The sequence below is a fragment of the Podarcis gaigeae genome (genome assembly GCF_964106915.1).
Source record: "Podarcis gaigeae genome assembly, chromosome: 13".
NCBI classification, from domain to species: Eukaryota; Metazoa; Chordata; class Lepidosauria; order Squamata; family Lacertidae; genus Podarcis; species Podarcis gaigeae.
This window is the reverse complement of record NC_139689.1, coordinates 9243621-9268014: the sequence shown is the minus strand read 5'-3', so window position 1 is coordinate 9268014 and position 24394 is coordinate 9243621. Positions and strand designations below refer to the sequence as shown.

Below are 24394 nucleotides of genomic sequence, written 5' to 3'. Positions count from 1 at the left end.
TTTGAAAACCCTAAATATTCCAAATTGGTCCTACGAAAGAGTATCACCTCAAAGTAACCACTTTTCCGGAAAACTCCCTTATATATAACAATACAATAGAATAGAAAGAAGAAGTAAGGCTGAATTTACATCCTTCTCCTTATCATTTGCTCCCTGTTGTTCAGCTCTGGCTTCAGAATAATGATGTAGCATTTAGGGGCAAAGATGCAGACCAACAATCCAGCACTGGAGGACAAGATGGAGAAGATCTCCACCACCACCATGGATTTCCCTTTAGTGCTTAGGTAAGTTGGGACAAAAGACATCCAAACACTGCAGAACAGCAACATGCTGAAGGTAATGAACTTGGCTTCATTAAAACTGTCTGGCAATTTGCGAGCTGCAAATGCCACAATGAAGCTGGCAATGGCCAGGAGGCCCATGTAGCCCAAGACACAGTAAAACATGGTCACCGAGCCTTCGTTACATTGCACAATGGTTTCTTCCATGACCGAGTACATGTCTTGATCTGGAAATGGTGGAGAGGTCATCAACCACCCAGTACAAATAATCGCTTGAACGAGGGAGCAGGAAAGGACAACGGAGTTGGACAGTTTTTTCCCTACCCACTTCCTCATACTGGACCCAGGCTTGGTGGCCATGAAAGCTGCAACTACCGTGATCGTTTTGGCCAGCACACAGGAAACAGCCACAGAGAAGACAATGCCGAAAGTTGTTTGGCGAAGAAGGCAGGTCATTTTGCCAGGGTGTCCAATGAAGAGAAGAGATGAAAGGAAGCAGAATTGGAGGGCGATGAGGAGAGCGTAGGTAAGATCCCTGTTGTTGGCTTTGACAATTGGAGTGTCTTTGTGTTGAATAAACGCTGCAAGCACCAAAGTTGTGATCAGGGAAAAAGAAAGAGCAAGTGAGGCCAAAATGATCCCTAAAGGTTCTGCATATGAAAGTAAGTTGATAGTTTTAGGGATGCATCCATTTTTCTTCTTGTTTGCATACTGATCTTCTGGGCATCTGAAGCAGTCAGCCGTATCTGACAAACAGAAGAAAGTCAAACTCCATTTGCAATTCATCAGTGATTTTTGTCTACTATGTAGCCGTTATTGATTCTGCTGATCTATTTGGAACCTTCTTTGTTGTCAGAGAGCAGGTTGTATATTTGAATTACTCACTACATTCCTGCTGAATCTGAAACAGGTTTTGTTTTGTTTTTTACATCTTTGTAAGTGGCCATGCTGTTTCACCAAGATGGCATAGTGAGTGGAACCTTGGTTTTTTGGGAGGACAGTTAACTGAGACCAAAAGAAACCAAAACATATTTTGCTCCCATATTTAATTGTCTCTAGGTGAGGATGTTTTTGCCTTTCCTTCAGTAAGTGCCAGTAGCCATTGTTAGGCAATAGGGTGGACTGTAAAGGGTCTATAAATTGATAAGAGCAAGGCATGCAATGAGGTCAGATGAGGCCCAGTGTTACCTATCTCTCTCCCCCCCCCCCCATACATATACAGTTCCCTCCTGGGAACCTGAATGCCTGTCTTGCCAAATACAAAGCTCCAACCTTGTTCAACTACGAAGGATGTCAAAAGCAGCTACACCATCAAGTGGAATGCCATTCAAATAGCAAATGCTGGTTGGAATTAGTGCCATGGCATTTCCTCTTCCCTGAAGCATAATGAATAAAGTTCTTGCCTAATAACACCATGGATGATGTCTAGCATGTTTCTTTTTTTTTATAAAAAAAAAAAATATTTATTACTTTCCCAACAATTTAAACACTACAAAAAAGAAGAACAATACAACACAACACAACACAAAAACACTACACAACACCAACACATTTAAGCTAACAAAACAAAACAAAACAAAACAAAAACAATTTAAAAAACATCAAATAATTTCAGTATCTTATCTTTCAGATGTCTAGCATGTTTCATTCTGACTACACACATCATTTGCAAATCTACAACTGCTGTACCATTTTACTACTTGACAGGTTCACTCAGTGCTTTTTTTTCTAAAAAAAGAAATGTTTAGGGGTACTCTTCTTTTCCTACTCATATTGAAATATTGCTCCTCACTGAGGCCAAACTTTGATACACAAAATGTTTAGAGGAAGGCACACTGGGAAAATAAGCACTGGCTTCACTTAAATTATGTGCACAGTGAAATCATTTTTGGGGATGGGGGGATTAATTTCAGATCCACCAACTTGGGATTTCACCAGGCTCTTTTATTTTTGAATGTACTGATGACGTGTTACTGGAAAGTAGCAATAAAATATTCACACCACTCAAAGCAGGATAGTGTGGTTTTCAATAGAAACTTGCTAATCTTGTACAATGAAAACTGTCACATACCATTCTGGTTTGAAATTTTCCCTTCTGGACATGGAGTACAATCATAGCAGCAAAATTTCTGTCCTTCCTTACTTTTCTTCTGATAGCCTGCACGACAGTAGTCATTGCACACAGAAATGGGCATTACCTATTAATAAACAGGAAATCATTTCAGAAGGGGTAAATACTTGAAAGAATATTTCAGCTTCTGCAGTTCAAATAAAAAGGGGATCTCTCATCCCAGAAACATTGGCATAGGACTGCTGCTTCATACATGGTCCAACCATCAGCCCATTTTTGTTAAGACACTGGAATGAAAGAGGCAAAATACAAAATACAGATAAATCTAGGATCATTTTCTTAAGTAACTTTCAGAAATCAGAAACTTTATAGTGGAAATACCATATTCAAAACTTCTATCACTCTCCTGGGGGGGCCACTAGGGGGCGCATCGGAAGATGGCTGACAATAACATCTCTCTGACCCACACGAGGTAATTTGGAGGCTATGATGGGAGTAATTAGCCTCCCTACCCCCCCCCCAGGATGGTGGGGGGGACTGCCTTGCCTGCTGTGCCCTATACCACCCCCAAATTTGTGGAGATGGGGGACTAGGCACAAAGCCCTCCTGTGGGATTCCGCTGCTCCTGGACACCGTCCCTGATCCGCGCCACTAGCTGCAAGAACTTCAAAAGAAACAATTTGGATGAAGGAATGCACATATCTCAAGGAAGAAGGGGGAGTAAAGACTGCTAACAGAAGAGATCTCTGATAAAATAAGATGAGTCAGAGGAACAAGAGAAATCATGAGAAGATACGCCGAGACTCGGTATGGCAAATCCTTTCTTTCCTTATGTGATTAAACAAGAATCCCCTCCCCTCACGAGTCAGAAATGTCGTTTAAAGGACTTAAGCTGTGGATTTAAGGCTGTGTGGGGATAAACTTTCGAACCAAAGCATGTTTTAAGACGAGTGTGGAATGTATAAGAGCTTTGGAATGATGCAGTTAAAAATGCCATCGCCATATTGGGAAGTTCTGTGGGAGGCCTTAAGTCTGAGAGGAGAAATAGAGAAATAGAGCTGTTTTTATATTGTGGGTGAAACTCCTCAGTGGGACTTAAGAGCGACAGTTTTGCGAGATTAATGATGGAAAGAGCGATGTTATCTATGAAGGTGATGATATATGGAAACCATCTCAATTTGAGGATTGTAAGAACGGAAAAATTCGCACAGGATTATTATTGGTGTTTATCGGCTTAAGGAGACTATCAGAAGAGATCATAAAGAAAAAAGAGAAAATATATGATCAAGATGTGATGTGGAAACAGCAAGATAAGACTGGATACAATTATGAACTGTGTTTGGATTGATTTGGACTGATTTGGACATTAACGCAGTAGCAAGAAGATGATCAGAATCCCCCTTCGGATCTTGAAATATGGGTCCCCCCCAACAAAATTTAAAATTCGGCTTTGTAATTCGGAATTTATGTGATGTGATTTAATTTGATTTGATTGGCCGGTTAATAAAAATTATTTATAAACACACACACACACACACACACACACAAAACTTCTATCACTCTCCTAAATCTGTCAGTATTTGGTAAGCCTTTTTGAAATTCACACTGCCTTAGAGGCCACAAACTCAAAGTGAATGAAACAAGTTAACCGGAAACGTCATCCATACTCTGCCCCACAGGCTTAAGAGGCCATTGTACAAGTAGCTTAAACAAGAATTCAGTGGAGGAGTATATCAGTTTGCTCATCAGTAGGAGAATGTGGGGCCTACAAATAAACTCCAGAGTCATAGGAGCAAACTTCTAGGGGCCAAGGTCCCTTCACATACACCCTCAATAAAATAATTGAGGCGCCTACCCTCTCCCAGAGGTGATGGGCATTGTCATTCCAAATGTGTGCATGAGCCACGTCTTGCAACTGATTAATCGGCGCAGGGCTTACCTCCCCCCCACCCCAATATTTTATTCAAGTTGGCACCCCTGCCTACATTCCAGACCTGGTTAAAATCATTGTGCCATATAACCATGTCCTCATTAATGCTGAATTCTTTTCCATCATCTGCATCAGAATCAACCCATCCAATCTTCAATCGAAGGAAGGACCTGTTTGGGAACGTGACTATGTTCATGATGTCAAATCCCCCTCCCACTTCTCTTTGATCAGTAAAGGACACGGTTTCTCCAGCTGAGTTGTTAAATGAAATGTCCTGAAGAACAGGGTGCAGCTAATAGAAAGAGAAAATGGAGTTGAATGGGAAACAGCATAAATGAGATTTTGAATAAAATGCCATGGTTTACAGAAACATTTCTTCACGAAGCTTATTTAGGTATATTAACATAGCTTCAGTTAACAAAGAACATGTGAGAAATATCTGTGATTTTGACACAACAGATGGAGACTTTACTTATGCACTGGAAGCCCTTTTTATTCATCTCTAATATTCCTTTCCCTTTATTTTCTCCTTTCCCTCTTTTCTTCTTTTTTTCTTTTGAGGTCCTAGATTTGGGGCCCTTGTTAAGGTCCAGGGATTAACTATTCATAGGGGTGGTCATTGCGGGCCTTTGGCGGGAGACAGGGAAGCATTAGCCCCCCAAAATGAGAGATAGGGTGGAAATTGGAGAGATCTCAGGTGAGAGCTGTGAATTGCCTCTAGGAAAGGACTCAGTATTCTTCCTGTTTTCACTGTAGATTTTGTAGCTATTATATTATTGTACGGTGAAGAACTCTAAGAAAAATATTATTTGGCAAAAAGAAGTACACAATTTAAGATGCAAAGATTAAATTTTTTAAGTGAATACAATTTGCAATGCCATTTAAACAGCACTTCTGAATCCTAATGTGATAAAGTCCTTTTTTAAAAAACAAAAATCTTTTAACAATAAATAAAAGAAATTAAAGACAGCCTAAATAAATACTATTACTACAGGTTGAAAGCAGCATAAGCTTGGGCATTATAACTGAACTTGTTATGTCAAAACATAACAAAAAAATTATGATTTTTTTCCATAGAGCTGTTAGGCTCTGGAATACTATCTTATAATCATTATCATCTTTTATTATATATACTCCAGCCATCTGGCAAGGTTGCCCCATCCACTCTGGGAGGCTTCTAACACATATTAAAATATAATCAAACATTAATAACTTCCCGATACAGGGCTGCCTTTAGATGACTTCTAAATAATAATAGTTTTATTAGATAACCAAGCAGAAATCCAGTGGTATATAATGTCATGCAGATAATGATAATATTTTTTCTCTTCATTCTCAGAACGATACCTGCCAAGGCTCCAGATCCTGAAGTTTTAATCTTTCACTTTTTCCCATTGCACTCTGCTTGGATCTAGGTGAGTAAATGTTATGCAAGGCATGAGCCACAGCATAGACACCATTATAGATGCTGTAGCTGTGACCAGTCATGCTCATTTCAAACAGAGACCTTGGAAGACTCTGCAACCTCTCCTCTCCAGAACACATGCCACTGAACTCCATTGGCACATCAAGATTTGGAAATACACAGTCAAATGCTTGCTCCCAGAAGACTTTGATGAAACCATCTCCTTGTGTCAAGGAAGGCTTTATGTTGTGAAGAAATTCCTTGAATGCTGGAATATTTTGTGAGTGGATTGTGAAGGAAAGGGAACCCTGGAAGAGCAGGACACCCCAAACCTTACTAAAACCCATTGTTATGAAATCAGTCTGTGCTGTAAAGATCCATACCTTTTTAAATGATGTGTTTTTCTTATTTGTAGGATCTGGCAGAAATATAATAATTCTCAGTGCTATAATTGCCAGAGATTCTCCATAAACAATAAATGTAGTGACTTTATTATTTCTGATTTGTGCATAGATATTCAAGGCTATATCATGCATTTCGTCCACATTATCATAGTGGACTTGTTTTGGGATTTTTTGTGTGAAGGCTGAGCAAATTCCATTTTCAGAAAGCAATGGTTCGAGGATCTGCAAGAAATGTTCCCCACTGTTGTCATTCAGAGCAAAGAGTCCGATCCATGTCCATCCAAAATGCTTAAGCAAGCGGATAATCCCAAGAAACTGGTGGGCTTCATTGGGCACCATGCGATAAAAAGAAGGAACCTGTCTTGTATCACTCTCTGCTGAGGGATATGAACCATATGCAAACTGAAAGAAAATGTGAATATAATCTCAAATCGTATGGAAAACATTCTCTCTGTACCATTTGGCTTTTTATTCCACAAATTCTAAGCTTTCTTTTTTCTGATTTCACATTTTGATTTGAGCTGTGAGCAGTTCAATCTCACATCTCTAGAAATAAAACAGAAAAAGCAATCTACAAGGAATATGGGATAAAGATGCAGGCTTGTATAAATCTAAATTTTAAATTAAGGATCATGACTAAGCTAGATGCATTAATTTTGAAAAGTCTGTTCTGAGTAAAACTACTGACTTGAATACTTCCCAATAGGTCTGCCCTGTGTAAAACAAACATGGAAGCAACCCATAGAGGCAGGAAGAAAAATTTCTCATTCACCCCTTCATACCTCTTACCTGTGGAATCTTGTAGAGACCTAATGTGTCTGCCATATGGAAGGTGGTATCATGGCCAAGTCCCCCAATGGTGGATATGAGGGTTTTCTGGGTGTCACATTTGTAGTTGGGGACAAATGTCCTCATTTTGAAGAGGAGATCTAGAGTCGTGCGGTAGGTCATCCTTGCATCATAATAGCTGTCATAGATGTGGAAGCCAAGTGTGATATTGGGCAAGATGTTGGGATTCTCATTGACTTCTTTGACAGCAAAAGCCAATGTTAGGACGTGCTGATAAAATTTTGGCACCATACTGCAAATAAAGTAAATTAGTTACAGATATGAACATACTACAATATTGGACATCTTCTGTTTCAAACTGAAATGAAAAGATTGCATTTGTAATTAGCACATCTATGCTAATAAATTCCATACTGTCTAATGATCAGGGCATTACTGTTTTGCATGATACTTTCATGTACCTGCTGTTCTTCTATTGCTTTACATTTCCCGCACAGTTGATCAAGAAAAAAATAAAACAAATCTGTTTCTCCTTCAGTAGACAACAACTTCATTTAACTGAAAGCTGCAATGTTATACAGACTTACATGAAAGTCCCATTGAATTCTGATAGCTTTTTCTCAGTATACAGCTGTGGTTTGGGCAGGAAGGTTGCTTACACATTAGAACCACAGGTTTGAGGTGTGCAGGCTATTGTAGCTAAGGACAGTCATTGATCTTGTGGTGCATCAGATGTAAAGGGGATTCAGGTTGCAATGGACTTACCTTTACACTGGAAGACACAGCTGATGGCAAAATTAGTCTCCTAATTCTTTAGGTTTTCTAGCCCAATGTCAGCCTCTTTGGGCTAATGCCCCATTCTGACAATCTCAGGTTTCCCTGTGCTATCTAACCTGAACTGCAGCAATCCCTGTCTGCCTCAACACAATTCAACCAATTTCCATATCCATCCATATAGGATAACTTTCACCGTGATGTAACTCCTCCCATGGAGGTTTTTCAGATCAGGAGAAATATTTAATGGAAAGGCAAATATATTCATGAATGTCAGCGGCAATACAATTTACCTAAGCAATCATTTCAACTCAGCACACACTGAAACTTTAAAAGACCTTCAATATGTGGTAGTAAAATCTAATACTCTTTCAAACTTCAAGGAAGTTTTGGGGATATTGAAGGATGGTGTATGGTTTTATGTTTTGAATTCATCTGTAAGGTAACCTTATCTATTTATTTACATTTTCACCCTTCTCTTCCCCACTCCTCACAATAAGTATACTGCAGAGCAATTGTAAATACACCTTTTTATTCAAATCATTTTTTGAGAGCTGGTAGGCTTTAATTTTTTTAAATTGAAATAACATTTATTCCAGGCAAAATGTAGCTCCAATTGCAGCTTGAAAATGCCAGTGATAAAATTATCCCTCTCTAGGATTCATGTCTGTAAAGCATGAGACAAAGGGAAAGGCAATTCAAAGGGGCAATGAAAAAGTCTTACTATGAAACATCAAACAGGTTCTTTGATGGGTGTTCCTTAAAGAAAACTTCATAGAAAATGTAATAGCTCTGAGTAACAACTCCCCCAATGATGAGTTCACCTGGCTGGTACCACTCGTGTGGAACAGGAAAAGGATTATTCCTAGGGCAGCGGATAGATTTAGAGGTATTAGCAACAGGAGTTATTAGATTCAGCAACACCCATAGCAACACCATCCTGGCTGCCTAGCTTATGGTATACATTTAATTGAAAGGTTGCAAATACATTCCTTGAGAAGTAACAGAAATTATATTGTCCTAAATTGAACTCATAAAGCCCTTTCTGACTCTCACCTCTACACTAGCTCTCTATAGCATATGAGCTTATTTTTAAGTACTTTCAGGCTTGCTTGTTGATTGTTTTCTTCCCTTCAGGAAGCCATCTGGGGATTTGACCTGGTGAAGAAATTGCAGTGATTTGAGTAATTGCAGAATAGGAATATTATTTGCTTATTCAGATTTTAAAGTTTGAGTAACACTTTTGTTTTTTTACTCCCAATCCTGCTGCTTAGATAAAAGAAAAAAGTGGCAGAGGTTCTAAATTTTGAGATTTAGACCACTTCTCAACTCCAGTTCTCTGCAAGGAAATGGGACTCAGCACTTCTCAATAAGATCAAGCTATAGTTTAAAAATGGATGGCCTGATTCATTTGCAAGAAACAGCAGAAGGCACTGGGTTTTTTTAATGGGGGGATGCAGTGCTACGCATACGCCTATACATTTTGTGAACCTAATGGGAGAAGAAACTATTTTTTATTTTATTTTTCTAGCATGGTGAATCATCAGTTCCATTGCTACCCCCCGATGGTGGCCTTTTGTCCATTTACTGTATTTATTTTTCCCGGTTTGGGCTATAAAATTGTGGTTTTCTTGAGTCAAAATGAGAGTACCCTAAACATTTTTTTTTTAGGAAAAAAAAACACTGGCAGAAGGTATTGGTATATTGGAGGGGTGGGCTTTCATTTTCAGCCTGACTAATGAATTCTCTTCTTGCTAAACTTAAATAAGCTATATGCCATTGCTGAGTGGGACCGGAAATGAAAGAGCAGAGAACACCTTATCTAAACCTTAACAGGGTATCATGTCTACTTTATACTTTCTCACACATTCCCATGGCTCTGTTCCCCATTCAGAGTTTCACGAGACATTATCACAGTTCAAGGTCGTGTTTTGCGTAAGCAGAATATAAAGTGGAGCATGGGAGGGATATCTAGCTGTTGGTGGTGTTATTATTTATGGTAATGATTAATCATAATCATAGCCATAATACATCATTGATGTTGAATCCCAAAGTGATATTCAGCAAGATTGTGTGGTTGTCATTGATCTCTTTCACAGCAAATGCGAAGGCAAGTCTGTGCTGGTAGAATTTTGTCACCATACTGCAAATGAAGTTGATCAATTTACAGAGGAGAATTCTATGATGAATTAAATCAGCATATCCAAATATTGTGCATTTATGTCTCAAACCTTTTGGGATTTAAATGTCAGTGTTTTATTCTTAATGGATGTCTCCAAGCAAAGAAGAAGAAGAAGAAGAAGAAGAAGAAGAAGAAGAAGAAGAAGAAGAAGAAGAAGATCAGGAAAATGTATGATTTACTAGGGCAAAAATGACAACCGCATATCAATATGAGAAACACAGGACAAATTAGGGGAAAACCCTCTAATTCCCTGGCTGACCCACCACCAACCACAAGCTTTCATAAACAATGCAGTAGCAAAAACAGCAACCATCAGATCATGGACTAACTTTGAAAAACATCTTAACAACAGAGAGACACAGCAAAGGAGCCATTAACTACAGTATATAAAATGCTACTCCAAAGGCTGGAGCCATAGGAAAATCAGCAGCCATGCCCACCTCCTGTGTGATGTCTGTAGCTGGTGCGTCCTGTGAAACTCATACCTTCATCGGGGGGGGGGAGGCAACTTGGGCCCCAGGTTATGGGTGACCAATGGCACCTATGACATAATGTGACACCATAATGTTGTGACGTCATGATGTCACGTCACAGCAACACACTGCAGTGGTGTTTCTGAGGCCTGGAAGGGCCTAGGATGTGATATCCGAGGTCTTGCAGAGCCTCAAAGTTCATGCCCGAGACCTCGCAAGACCTTCAACACTACTTCCAGTTTGTACCGTGCCATGCACTGATGATGATAACTTGGGAGTTGCAATTGCAGCAGGGGCTGATTTCTATAAAGGCACACCAATATAGTCCTCCTGTCTTGCTCTTCATCTTCAGAGGAGGTGGGGTTTGACTGTGCATGCTTCCTCAAGGGTGCAGGTGCCTTTCCTTTGCCCTTAGGGCCCAACTTACATTTGCCTTTACCTGTAGCCATGTTAAAAAAATGCACACCATATCCAATAATAATTCTGGGAACCCAACAATTCCAAGTGTTGGTGCTGACCTTTAAAGCCTAAGGTAGTTTAATAGTTTGCCCTCTGCCTTTGAATTCCTTAGGCTAGATCAGAGATGTGGAACCTGAGAGGGCCCAATATGTCTCCCCAGGCTTCTCTACGTGTCCATTAAGACTTTCTCTAGACTGTGGCCATCCTAATGGCACTTAAAGGCAGTTCTGCCTCAAGCTCTTCTTAATGTTGGGAATATGTCCTAGAACTGTGACATTTACTCATGTGCATGGGGAAGGAAGGTATGTTTCAGTGAAGAAAACTTTGACTTCTTTATAGCTGGTATCCATAAGACAAAATGCTGAAGCTCTGTACGGAATAGCTCATTTAAATGCCCAGAATTCACCACGGCAACCTAGATGGGTGTCAGTTAGTTTGGATGTGAGGTAATGAGAGGGGATGAGGGGAGTTGATAGAGAAATGTAACATCTGTCGATAATTTTAAACAAATATTTGTAATAAATGAATTAAAAACATATATTCTCCTAAAACAATTAATGTTCACATAAAACAGACCGAAAACATAGAGAGAGATTCACTAACTTTTCTTCTAATCAGTTACTCTCTGTTGTTCAGTTCACGCCTTAGTATAATGATGTAACATTTAGGGACAAAGATATAGCCCAATAACCCAGCACTGGAAGCCAAGGTGGAGAAGATCTCCACAGCCACCATGTCTTTCCTTTTGGTGCTCAGAGAGGCTGGAAGAAAAGAAAGCCAAACACCACAAAACAACAACATGCTGAATGTAATGAACTTGGCTTCGTTAAAACTGTCAGGTAATTTGCGAACAAGGAATGCCACACTGAAATTGGTGGCAGCCAGGAGGCCCATGTAACTCAGGACACAGTTAAACATGGTGACTGACTCTTCATTACATTGCACTACGATTTCTTTCTGAGAATGGGGGAGAGGTTGACAACCACAGCGTACAGATGCCTGCTTGAATAAAGGAGCAAGAAAGAACAACAGAGTTGGTCAGTCTTTTTCCTACACACTTACCCAGGTTTTTGGCCATGAAAGCTATAACCACAGTGATTGTTTTGGCCAGCATGCAAGAAAGAGCCACTGAGAAAACAATACCAAAAATTGATTGTCAGAGAAGGCACATCACTTTCCTCTGATGGCTCTGGAAAAGAGACAGATTGTCAAAAGTGGTGAAGTCATTGGCCACTACAGAACTGGACTACAGTGGTTGTTGTTGTTGTTTAGTTGCATCCAACTCTTCGTGACCCCATGGACCAGAGCACGCCTTGCACTTCTGTCTTCCACTGCCTCCTGCAGACTACAGTGGTACCTTGGGTTAAGAACTTAATTCCTTCTGGAGGTCCATTCTTTACCTGAAACTGTTCTTAACCTGAGGTACCACTTTAGCTAAAGGATACCTGCTTTGTGGGCATACCCAGACATTTGATTTGTTCTGTTCTTAAATTTGTGTGACTTTTATTGCCCTACTCAGGGTAAAAATATAAAGACTGCCTCTGGTGCATCAAAATCAATGTTCAGTGATGGAAGTACCATTGTAGATTATCCCAGTAAGAGCCACAACATTGTAGGGAGTATATACTCCTCCGTATTATCCTACAAAGTAGTTAGGAGTCTCAGTCCCTTAATCTTAGGCAATCGATTTATTTACTTAAGCAAATGTGGTTCAGCATTTCTGAAGAGAATTATATAAGATTACTCAATCCCATGAAAGAAATATATATTAATAAGTCAATACAATCGAAGTAATTCATTTGAAAGTGATTCATTCAATAAAATTGAAGTAATTCATCCCACACTGTCCAATGCATTTCCCTATTTCTTTCTTACCCATAAAAACTTAATTTTTATAATTGGTATGTAATCTAGAGCAGAGATTAGAACTTGTTCCACAGCAGTCAGCCTGATTGCTCTTCCCTTTATCCCTTTTGAGCCAAAGGTTGATAGGTGGTTGGGGCCACAAACCTGTCACTCACAGAATGCCAAAATGCAATGAGTCCTTTAAAGGCACATCTACAAGCAGGCTTGCTATAGAAGGTGAAAGAAATTTATCCTGCAGAAATGGAGTCCCTCATTTGTTTTTGTTGCAGTTTCAATGAAAGCTGCCCCCCCCCCCATAAGCAAAGTGGGCTCCCATTACACATCATCATCATCATCGTATTTGAATGCCAATCCCCCTCCCACAAATTAATGAAAGTGGCTTAAACCAATAGTAAAAGAAGATGGGGGCCGGATCTGGCCCAATTTCCTTCTAAATCCAGCCCACGAACAGTCTGGGAATCAGCGTGTTTTTAAATGAGTAGAATGTGTCCTTTTATTTAAAATGCATCTCTGTGTTATTTGTGGGGCATAGGAATTCGTTCATTTATTTATTTTTCTGAAATACAATCTGTGCTGCCCCCCAAGGTCTGAGGGACCGTGGACTGGCTCCCAGCTGAAAAAGTTTGCTGACCCCTGTAAAGGAACATATCCCCCCCCCCCCGTCACAAAAATAAAGTAACAAAATAATGTGATAGCAAATATAAAATATGCCCCCCCCCAAAAAAAACCAACCCATCAGAGTACTATAGATGCAACAAAAACTACATGATCAACATTATACTTCCTGACAACAGCAAACTTAAGAAGGGAACACAATGGTTTCACATGATCCCAGAAACAGCTGCCCCATGATCTTTCTTGCATTCTTTTCCTGCAGCAGGTTATTATCAGATATTCAAAAGTATTAGCTGGAATAAATGAGAACATTGCTCCAGGGAAAACTTCCTTCAGCAAGGAAAGAACTGGGAACTCACTTTAACCTCCTGATTGTGTCTTTGTGCCTGTGAGGCAGGTGGATGTGGTTTGTTGGGATTGATCTCCCAGTAAGAATCTTAGTTGGGCAAAATTGAATCCACCAGCCAGATTCCTCACCCCTGAGCTAAGGTAAGAGAGCATTATAACCTGCTTTTAAATCCATAAACTTAAACTTTCCAATATGTGTTTTACTTCCTACTAGAGGCAACCACTTTTGTACCAAAACCCTTAACATATAACATTGCAACAGAATAAAAAAAATAAGGTACAATTTACATCTTTCTCTTTATTAGTTGCTCCCTTTTGTTCAGCTCAGGCTTCAGAATAATGATGTAGCATTTAGGGGCAAATATGCAGACCAACAATCCAGCACTGGAGGACAAGATGGAGAAGATCTCCACCACCACCATGGATTTCCCTTTGGTGCTCAGGTATGTTGGGACAAAAGACAACCAAACACTGCAAAACAGCAACATACTGAAAGTAATGAATTTGGCTTCATTAAAACTGTCTGGTAGTTTGCGAGCTGCAAATGCCACAATGAAGCTGGCAATTGCCAGTAGGCCCATGTAGCCCAAGACACAGTAAAACATGGTCACTGAGCCTTCATTACATTGCACAATGGTTTCTTCCATTACCGAGTGCATGTCTAGATCAGGGAATGGGGGAGAGGTCATCAACCACCCAGTACAAATAATTGCTTGAACGAGGGAGCAGGAAAGGATAACAGAATTGGTCAGTCTTTTCCCCATCCACTTCCTCATACTGGACCCTGGCTTGGTGGCCATGAAAGCTGCAACTACAGTGATGGTTTTGGCCAACACACAAGAAACAGCCACGGAGAAGATGATGCCAAAAGTTGGTTGTCGAAGAAGACAGGTCACTTTGCCAGGGTGTCCAATGAATAGAAGAGATGAGAGGAAGCAGAGTAGAAGGGCAATGAGGAGAGCGTAGGTGAGATCCCTGTTGTTAGCTTTGACAATGGGAGTGTCTTTGTGTTTAATAAAAGTTCCCAGCACCAAAATTGTAATTAGGGAAAAAGCAATTGCAACTGCCATTAAGCTGATCCCTAAAGCTTCCTCATAAGAAAGAAAGGTTATTATTTTGGGAATGCATCCATTTTTGTTCTTATTTGCATACTGATCTTCTGGGCATCTGAAGCAGCCAGCCATATCTGAAAAACAGAAGAATGCCAAATTCCATTGACAATTTGTGTTTGACGTTTGCCCCCCATATAACAGTTTTTGCTGTTTTTCGTGTGCATCGTCTGATTATGTGTCAGCCAATTATCGTATAATATCTGAACTACTCTTTGATTTGTCTGCTTAATTTGACATAGTTTTGTTTAAACATTTAAAATTGCCACTTGATGCACCAGAATGGCAGAAGGTATGGAATCTTGAATCTTTGGGTCACCAGTTAATTGGACATATATATATATATATATATATATGCTTTCGTAGATTTTCACGGGTACAGGAATGCAGGTTTTGGTGTCCTCGGGTGTCTTCCCGTGTAAAAGTTGGGGTGTCTAGGCGACGTTTCGACGAGGTCTCACTCGTCATCTTCAGGCTGGTGCTTTCGGCTTCTTGTTACTGGAACAGAGCGGGATCTCAATGTTTGAGTTCCTATAAATACTGTAGAGGGGGTGTGGTGTCTAGCCTCCAATGTTCTGGGCAGAGAGGAAGTTCCCAGGCTAGTGTGCCTTTTCTTCTTTTGTTCCTTAATTACTTGAGAGATACCTTGAGTGATTTCTTGAGTGATATCCTGAGTACCACTTAGGTGGGTCATTAGGTGTGGATTAGTTGCTAAAGTCTTTGTGTCTTGACCTCTTGAACTTTGTGAAGAGTTTTCCTGAGAAGATGGCTGTATTGCACTTAGTTGTGCTTTGGCTTGGCTTCGTGTATAGGGGCGAGCTGTGGTTTTGTGGCTTGTGTCAGCCAGATCTGTGTAGGGATTGCAGGGGGGTGCAGCATCCGGAGGTGCCACCATGGATTGGCTACTGGATGGTGTCAGTAATTCATCTGTGGAGAGGGTCTGGGTTTGGGTCTGGTGTGGTTGATTGGTGTTGGCGTTCTGTGTGCCTCTGGATCTGGTGTCAGTTTTTGTGGGGAGGGCTAATTTCCAGATGTCTGGCAAGCGGGATGTGTCGTCACGCTTGTTCATGTTGTGAGGGTGTTTCTCTATCTCGATGGCTTCCATGATTATTCTCTTGTGGTGATGTTCCGTGTTAAAGAGCAATTTGGAATCTGCAAAATTAATTTCGTGTCCTGTTTCTTTCATGTGTTGGAAAAGAGAGGAAGTTTTTTCTTCTTTTTTGACGGCATTCTTGTGTTCTGCGATACGTGCATTTATTCGTCTGTTTGTTTGTCCAATGTACGTGGCTGGGCAGACTTTGCAGGGTATTTCATAGATCCCTTGGTTTTCCAACTGGATTTTATCCTTGGGGTTTCTGAGGATATTGGCTATTTTTTGGTTGGTGCAAAAGGCTGTTTTGATATTGTGTTTATGGAGGATTTTGCTAATTTTATCTGTAGTGCCCTTGATATAAGGAAGGAGGGCCATGCCATTGTTTTCTTCTGTGTCTTGGTTTTTGGGGGGTGTTTCCTTTTGGATTAGCTTCGTAATCCTGTTTTGCTGGTATCCATTGGCAATTAACACATTTGAGAGATTCTGTAACTCAGTTGTCAAGTGGTCTTTGTCAGCCAGGCGTTTGGTTCTGGAGATGAGAGTCTTGGCTACGGAGTTTATTTGTGCAGGGTGGTGGTGTGATTGTGCATGTAAGTAGCGGTTGGTGTGTGTTTTTTTCTGGTAGACACACTATCTACCAGAAAAAAACACACACCAACCGCTACTTACATGCACAATCACACCACCACCCTGCACAAATAAACTCCGTAGCCAAGACTCTCATCTCCAGAACCAAACGCCTGGCTGACAAAGACCACTTGACAACTGAGTTACAGAATCTCTCAAATGTGTTAATTGCCAATGGATACCAGCAAAACAGGATTACGAAGCTAATCCAAAAGGAAACACCCCCCAAAAACCAAGACACAGAAGAAAACAATGGCATGGCCCTCCTTCCTTATATCAAGGGCACTACAGATAAAATTAGCAAAATCCTCCATAAACACAATATCAAAACAGCCTTTTGCACCAACCAAAAAATAGCCAATATCCTCAGAAACCCCAAGGATAAAATCCAGTTGGAAAACCAAGGGATCTATGAAATACCCTGCAAAGTCTGCCCAGCCACGTACATTGGACAAACAAACAGACGAATAAATGCACGTATCGCAGAACACAAGAATGCCGTCAAAAAAGAAGAAAAAACTTCCTCTCTTTTCCAACACATGAAAGAAACAGGACACGAAATTAATTTTGCAGATTCCAAATTGCTCTTTAACACGGAACATCACCACAAGAGAATAATCATGGAAGCCATCGAGATAGAGAAACACCCTCACAACATGAACAAGCGTGACGACACATCCCGCTTGCCAGACATCTGGAAATTAGCCCTCCCCACAAAAACTGACACCAGATCCAGAGGCACACAGAACGCCAACACCAATCAACCACACCAGACCCAAACCCAGACCCTCTCCACAGATGAATTACTGACACCATCCAGTAGCCAATCCATGGTGGCACCTCCGGATGCTGCACCCCCCTGCAATCCCTACACAGATCTGGCTGACACAAGCCACAAAACCACAGCTCGCCCCTATACACGAAGCCAAGCCAAAGCACAACTAAGTGCAATACAGCCATCTTCTCAGGAAAACTCTTCACAAAGTTCAAGAGGTCAAGACACAAAGACTTTAGCAACTAATCCACACCTAATGACCCACCTAAGTGGTACTCAGGATATCACTCAAGAAATCACTCAAGGTATCTCTCAAGTAATTAAGGAACAAAAGAAGAAAAGGCACACTAGCCTGGGAACTTCCTCTCTGCCCAGAACATTGGAGGCTAGACACCACACCCCCTCTACAGTATTTATAGGAACTCAAACATTGAGATCCCGCTCTGTTCCAGTAACAAGAAGCCGAAAGCACCAGCCTGAAGATGACGAGTGAGACCTCGTCGAAACGTCGCCTAGACACCCCAACTTTTACACGGGAAGACACCCGAGGACACCAAAACCTGCATATATATATATATATATATATATATATATTTGCTTTCGTAGATTTTCACGGGTACAGGAATGCAGGAACAAAAGAAGAAAAGGCACACTAGCCTGGGAACTTCCTCTCTGCCCAGAACATTGGAGGCTAGACACCACACCCCCTCTACAGTATTTATAGGAACTCAAACATTGAGATCCCGCTCTGTTCCAGTAACAAGAAGCCGAAAGCACCAGCCTGAAGATGACGAGTGAGACCTCGTCGAAACGTCGCCTAGACACCCCAACTTTTACACGGGAAGACACCCGAGGACACCAAAACCTGCATATATATATATATATATATATTACTCCCATACTTAATTTTCTCTGGGTTGAGGGGTTTTCACCTTCCCCTCATGAAGTGGAAACAACCTTTGTTAGTTGATCTAAAACGTTTGTTGGAAAGCTGGGCCAAAAAGCCATTAGGCAGAAATACATCATTATTGTGGACCAACAGATAGTATCAAGCCATGCCCTGAGGTCAGTTGGAGCCCAGAATTGCCCAAACCCCTCCCACAGTTGTGACTGGGAACCTGAATGCTTGTTTTGCCAACACAAAAAAGTCCAGCATTATTAAACTCTGAAGGGAGTTGAGTACATCTGCACATTCAAGTGGAATATCATTTGAACAGCAAGTGCTGGCTGGAATCATGACCTATCTTCACTCTAGTGTCATGCCATCCACTCCATCCTGAAATGTAATGAATAAAGTTCTGGGCCAATTTCACCCACAATGGGTGTCTAGTGTGTTTCATTCTTGCCACAGACATGTTTCACAAATCTGCAACTTCTGTACAATTGTAGTACTTGACAGGTTCTCTTAAATTATGTGCACAATGAAATCATTAATTCTGTTGTATGGGGCTTCCTTTCAAATCCATGTGCATGGGATTTCACCAGGCTTAACAGTCATTGAATGTTTCACTGAAAATTTACTGGAAAGTAGCAATGAAATATTCACACCACTCCAAGCAGTGTGGTTACATGCACAAGGTAATGTTTAAATTCCTTTCAACGGATACTTGCTAACCTTGTACAATGAAAAAATGTCATTTACCATTCTGGTTTGAAATCTCCCCTTCTGGACATGGAGCACAATCATAGCAGCAAAATTTATGCCCTTCCTTCTTTTTCTTCCTATTACCTGGGCGACAGTAGTCATTGCACACAGATATGGGCATCACCTTTATACAAACAGAAACAAACAGGAAATAATTTCAGAAGGGAGAAATAGCCACTGAACTTCAAATACGAAAAGTAATCTTTGATGGGAAAGTCCATCGTTTCATCCAACTAGCTATTCAAAAATTTTCAATCAACCTATCCAGGAGAACAGTGATGGTTATTGCCTAATCTGGAGAATATAGCGAGATACTAAACCCCTAGATTCCAGACCTGATTAAAACCATTGTGCCACTGAATCATGTCCTCAAAAAGGATGAATTCTCTTCCATTTATTGCATCAGGATCAATCCATCCAACTTGCACTCGAATGAAGGACCTATTCAGGAACATGATCATATTCATGATGTCAAATCCACCTCCCATTTCTCTTTGATCAGTAAAAGTCACTGATTCTCCAGCTGAGTTGTTAAATGAAATACTATGAAGATAAGAGTGGAGCTAAGAGGGAAAGGGGGAGAGAGAGATGAAGCGAAAATAACAAATGCCATGATTTACAGAAACCCTTCTTTATGAGCAGATCCAGCCCACCCATGAGATAAAAATAAGGCAACATCCTTTGGTGACAAGATCCATAGGGGCAGCCATAGGGACCAATTCATTTTCAAAACATTACCTGCCAAGGCTGTAGATCTTGAAGTAAACATTTACTTCTCCCCATAGCTCTTTGCTTGGATTTAGGTGAGTAAATGTTATGCAAGGCATGGGCCACAGTGTAGACACCATTATAGATACTGTAGCTGTGACCAGTCATGCTCATTTCAAACAGAGACCTTGGAAGACTCTGCAACCTCTCCTCTCCAGTACACATACCATTGACCTCCATTGGCGTATTGAAACTGGGAAGAATACAGTCAAATGCTTGCTCCCAGAAGCCTTTGATGAAACCATCTCCCTGGCTCTGGGAAGGCTTTATGCTCTGAAGAAATTCTGGGAATGCTAGAAGAATTTGTGAATGAATTGTGAAGGAAATGGCACCTTGGAAGAGCAGAACATTCCAAGCCTTAAGAAGACCCATAGATATGAAATCAGTCTGTGCTGTAAAAATCCAAACCTTTTTAAATGATGTGTTTTCTTTATTTGTAGGATATCGCAGAAATACAAGAGCTCTCAGTGCTATAATTGTTAGGGATTCTCCATAGACAATAAATGCAGTGACCTTATTATCTGTGAATAGTACATGCATATTTAAGGCTATATCATGCATTTCATCCAAGTCATCAAGATAGACTTGTTTTGGGATTCTTTGTGCAAAGGCTGAACAAATTCCATTCTGAGAAAGCAGTGGCTCCAGGGTTTGCAAAAAATGTTCTCCACTGTTATCATTCAGAGCAAAAAGTCCAACCCACATCCATCCAAAATGCTTAAGCAAACTGATAATACCCATGTACTGGTGGGCTTCATTGGGCACCATGTGGTAAAAAGAAGGAACCTGACTTGTATCACTCTCCACTGGGGGAAATGAACCATATGCAAACTAAAATAAAATTTACCAAAAAAAAATCTAATTAAGCAGAAAGCATTCATCCTGCACCATATGACATTTTATTGAACAAATATACGTTGAACGCTTTTTAGTTGTTGTTTTTAAAACTTTTTATTTTATTTTAAATGATTGTACCACTCCCTCCTTATGCTGGTATATGACCATAACAAAGATTTGTTCTATGTTGAAGTAATATATAAATTAAAACAAGAACCCTTCCAGTCAAGGCTTATTCTCAGCTTTATTTCTGATTGCACATTTTGATTTAATATTTGAACAGATCAGTCTCACATCCCTAAAAATAACAGAGAAAAAGCAATGTGCAGGGAGCATGGTGGAAAGATGTAAGTTGGTATCCAATTTAAGTTTAAATCAAGGATCATAACTAAGATAGGTCCATTAATTTTGATGAGACAGCTCTGAGTAAACTACTGAGTAGAATACTTCTGAACAGATCTGATCTGTGTAGAACAAATATAGGATAAAAACCAAATATAAGGTGGGTGGGGTGAGATATCCCCATATCCTCATTTATGCATCTTACCTGTGGTATCTTGTAGAGACCTAATGTATCTGCCATATGGAAAGTCGTATCATAGCCAAGTCCTCCTATGATGGCTATGAGGTTTTTCTGGGTGTCACATTTGTAGTTGGGGACAAATCTATGCATCTTGAAGAGGAGGTCTAGAGTCGTACGGTAGGCCATCCTTGCATCATAATAGCTGTCATAGATGTGGAAGCCAAGTGTGATATTGGGCAAGATGTTGGGATTCTCATTGACTTCTTTGACAGCAAATGCCAATGCTAGGATGTGCTGATAAAATTTTGGCACCATACTGCAAATAAAATAAATTAGGTACAAATATGAATATACTACAATATTGGACATCTTCTGTTTCAAACCGAAGGGAAATTGTTTTATTTGTCATTAATGCATCTAAACTAATCAACACCATGCCGTCACAGAAAACCCATGGCTGATTAGGGCATTACTGCTTTGTACAGTACTTTCAAACACCTGCTGTTCATTTATTGCTACTCCTTCTCATCTCAGTTGATAAAGAAAACAAAAGCAAACTTTCTGTTTCTCCTTACGTAGGTGACCACATCCTATTTCTAAGGAACCACACTCGTGACACTAATTCTTCCTTATATGAAAGTCCCATTGAATTCAGTGGGGCTTACGTCTCTGTATAAAGTTGGAGTAGGGTTAGGCAAGATGCTTGTAAATCAGAATCACAGGTTTGAGGTGTGCAGTCCTCTGTAGTCAAGCACAGTCATTGATCCTGTGAGGCATCAGACAGAAAGGGGAGTCAGGTAGCACTGAATTTATCTTCTCACTGGAAGACATAGCTGGTGGTAAAATTTGTCTCAGGTTTTCCTGACCAATGCCTGCCTTTCTGACCTAATGTCCCATCCTGACAGCCTTTGGTCTCTCTGTCCAACCTGAATCTTAGCAATCCCTGTTTGCCTCAATGCAACTCAACCATCCACAGATAACCCCAAATATCCCTAGTAATGGAACTTTGATTACAGCCCAGGGATTTTCACCATCATGTAACTTCTCCCATGGAAAAGAAATGTTTAATGGAGAGAAAAGTACCCTCAGGAATGTCAGCAACATCACACCCAAGACGTAAGCTCAACCCAGCACACATTGAAACTTTCAATCAATTTGAAAATGAGCTAATGAAACATAATTTCCCCACCATGTAAGCTTTTTAAAATTTATTTTCACTTTCACCCTTCTCTTCCTTGCTCCTCGCAATATTCATGCTGCAGAGCAGTTGTGAATACACTTGGTGTAAATAAAATAAAATATCCATTTACAAAATTGAAGGTATTTATTATGTGAGAAGAAAAAATGTATTTCCTGTTGAGAAGGTTGTGAAAGGTTCAGGAGGTGTCTGAAACCAATGGGTTTCTCAGAGATGCATAAACAGGAGAATTATTCAACTCATTCTTTGTGAGCTGGTGGCTTTTAAACAATGGAAACATCTTTTTTTAATCCACCTTTCAGCCAAAGAGTGACCCCTGTTGCAGCTTGCAAATGCAGATGATAAGATAGCCCCTCTCCCCAAGATTCCTGTCAGAAAGGCATGAGACAAAGGGAAAGGCAATCCAGAGGGGGAATAGAAGATTCTTACTATGAAACATCAAACAGGTTCTGTGATGGGTGTTCCTTGAATAAAACTTCATAGAAAATGTAATAGCTTTGAGAGGCAATCCCGCCAATTATTAGGTCCCCCGGCTGGTACCACTCATGTGGAACAGGGAAAGGATTATTCCTTGGGCACCAGATAGATTTAGAGCTATTAGAAACAGGGGGTATTAGAAACAGCAACAACAATAGCAGCAACATCCTGGCAGCCTAGCTTCTCTCTGAGTGCAGATTCTGCTTTGTGCATCCATAGTAGCTACGTTTGAATAGGCTACAGTGAATGATACATGGCTCAGTCAAGCCACTCTTATGAGAGACATTACGGGCTGTATTTAATCAAAGCATTGCCTCTCTTGAGTACTAAGAGAGATTATAATGTCAGAAATTACACTGACCAAGCCCTGCCTGCCACTTGCCCTTGTTCTCCATAGCACATGAAATTATTTATAACCATTTTCAGGCTTGCTTACTGATCTTTTTCTATTTCCTTCTAGAAAACACCTGGAGGTTTGACCTGGTGAAGAAATTGCAGTCACTTGAGTAATTTCAGGGTAGGATCATTAATTACTTCCTCTGAGTTTTGGTGTCTAAGTGGCACTTTGGTTTTTGTTTGTTTTTCAACTCCCAGTTCTAACCACAAGTCTCTTCTGCACCTTAGAGCCAGAAAAAGTAACAGACCAACAGGAAACTGAGAATGAAGTCATTACAAAGGAGAATGAAGAATTTTGAGATAATGGCCACTTCCCAGCTCCAGTTCTCTCCAAGGTAATAATAATAATAATAATAATAATAATAATAATAATAATAATAATAATAATTTTTTATTTATACCCCGCCCTGCCCAGCCAAGGCCGGGCTCAGAGCTGCTTACAAGCAATAATAAAAACAAGATGAATGATTACAAACTTAAAAACAAAAATAAAATACAACATTAAAATAATGGAACATTAAAATATTAAAATGTAGCCTCATCGCAGGAGGAGAAGGAAACGAAAAGAAAAAAAGAGAGGGAGGGAATCAAATTGGCTCCAAGCCAAAGGCCAGGCGGAACAACTCTGTCTTACAGGCCCTGCGTAAAGAAATCAGATCCTGCAGGGCCCTGGTCTCATGAGGCAGAGCGTTCCACCAGGCCGGAGCCAGAGTGGAAAAGGCCCTGGCTCTGGTCGAAGCCAATCTAACTTCCTTAGGGCCCGGGACCACTAGGGTGTTGCTATTTATGGACCTTGAGGCTCTCCGTGGGGCATACCGGGAGAGGCGGTCCTGTAGGTACGAGGGTCCTAGGCCGTGAAGGGCTTTAAAGGTCAAAAGCAGCACCTTAAATGAGGTTAATGGGGTAATGGGGTTCAAGACTTCTCTGACTATAGTTCTCAAGACTATAGTTTAAAAACCGGTTGTTGGACTCACTTGCATGAACTAACAGAGAATATTCCTGTATTGGAGGGTTGAGCAATCTTTTTCACCCTGAAAACTGAATTCCCTTCTGAGTGAGCTTCTGAAGGCCACTTGTGAGTGGGACCAAAGGTGAAAGTGTATAATGTAAATTTTACTACTGCATGGGGGTTAGTTTCTACACTCACACATAGACCCCTCTCTGATCAACAAGAGGCATTATCCAAGTTCAGGGAAATTCCAGGCAACCAAAAAACCCACCCCAAAATCAAGCAGACCTAGGAAATGATATAACCTGTAGAGAGTTCTGAGGTCCAGATATAATCTAATAAGGGAATACAAAATAAAGGCCATCATTCATTCTTTCCAGACTTTCCAATTCACACATTC

At 40.5% G+C, this 24394-nt stretch overlaps 1 protein-coding gene and 1 gene segment (V, D, J or C); one reads left to right on the top strand and one right to left on the bottom strand.

Moving 5' to 3' along the window:
- The window catches only part of LOC310830727 (vomeronasal type-2 receptor 26-like), a gene marked incomplete at its 3' end in the record, with an annotated part of 33147 nt that extends 22793 nt beyond the window's left edge, over positions 1-10354 (bottom strand). The window contains exons 1-4 of the mRNA XM_083710555.1: positions 10277-10354; positions 8711-8812; positions 6881-7172; positions 4347-4574 (exon numbers count right to left, since the gene is read on the bottom strand). Of these exons, the coding sequence (XP_083566681.1) occupies positions 4347-4574; positions 6881-7171 (519 nt within the window). The 5' untranslated portion in view covers position 7172; positions 8711-8812; positions 10277-10354. The remainder of the gene's footprint in view (positions 1-4346; positions 4575-6880; positions 7173-8710; positions 8813-10276) is intronic.
- LOC310828875 (Ig mu chain C region secreted form-like) overlaps positions 1-24394 on the top strand; it is a 1309992-nt gene that overhangs the window by 445447 nt on the left and 840151 nt on the right.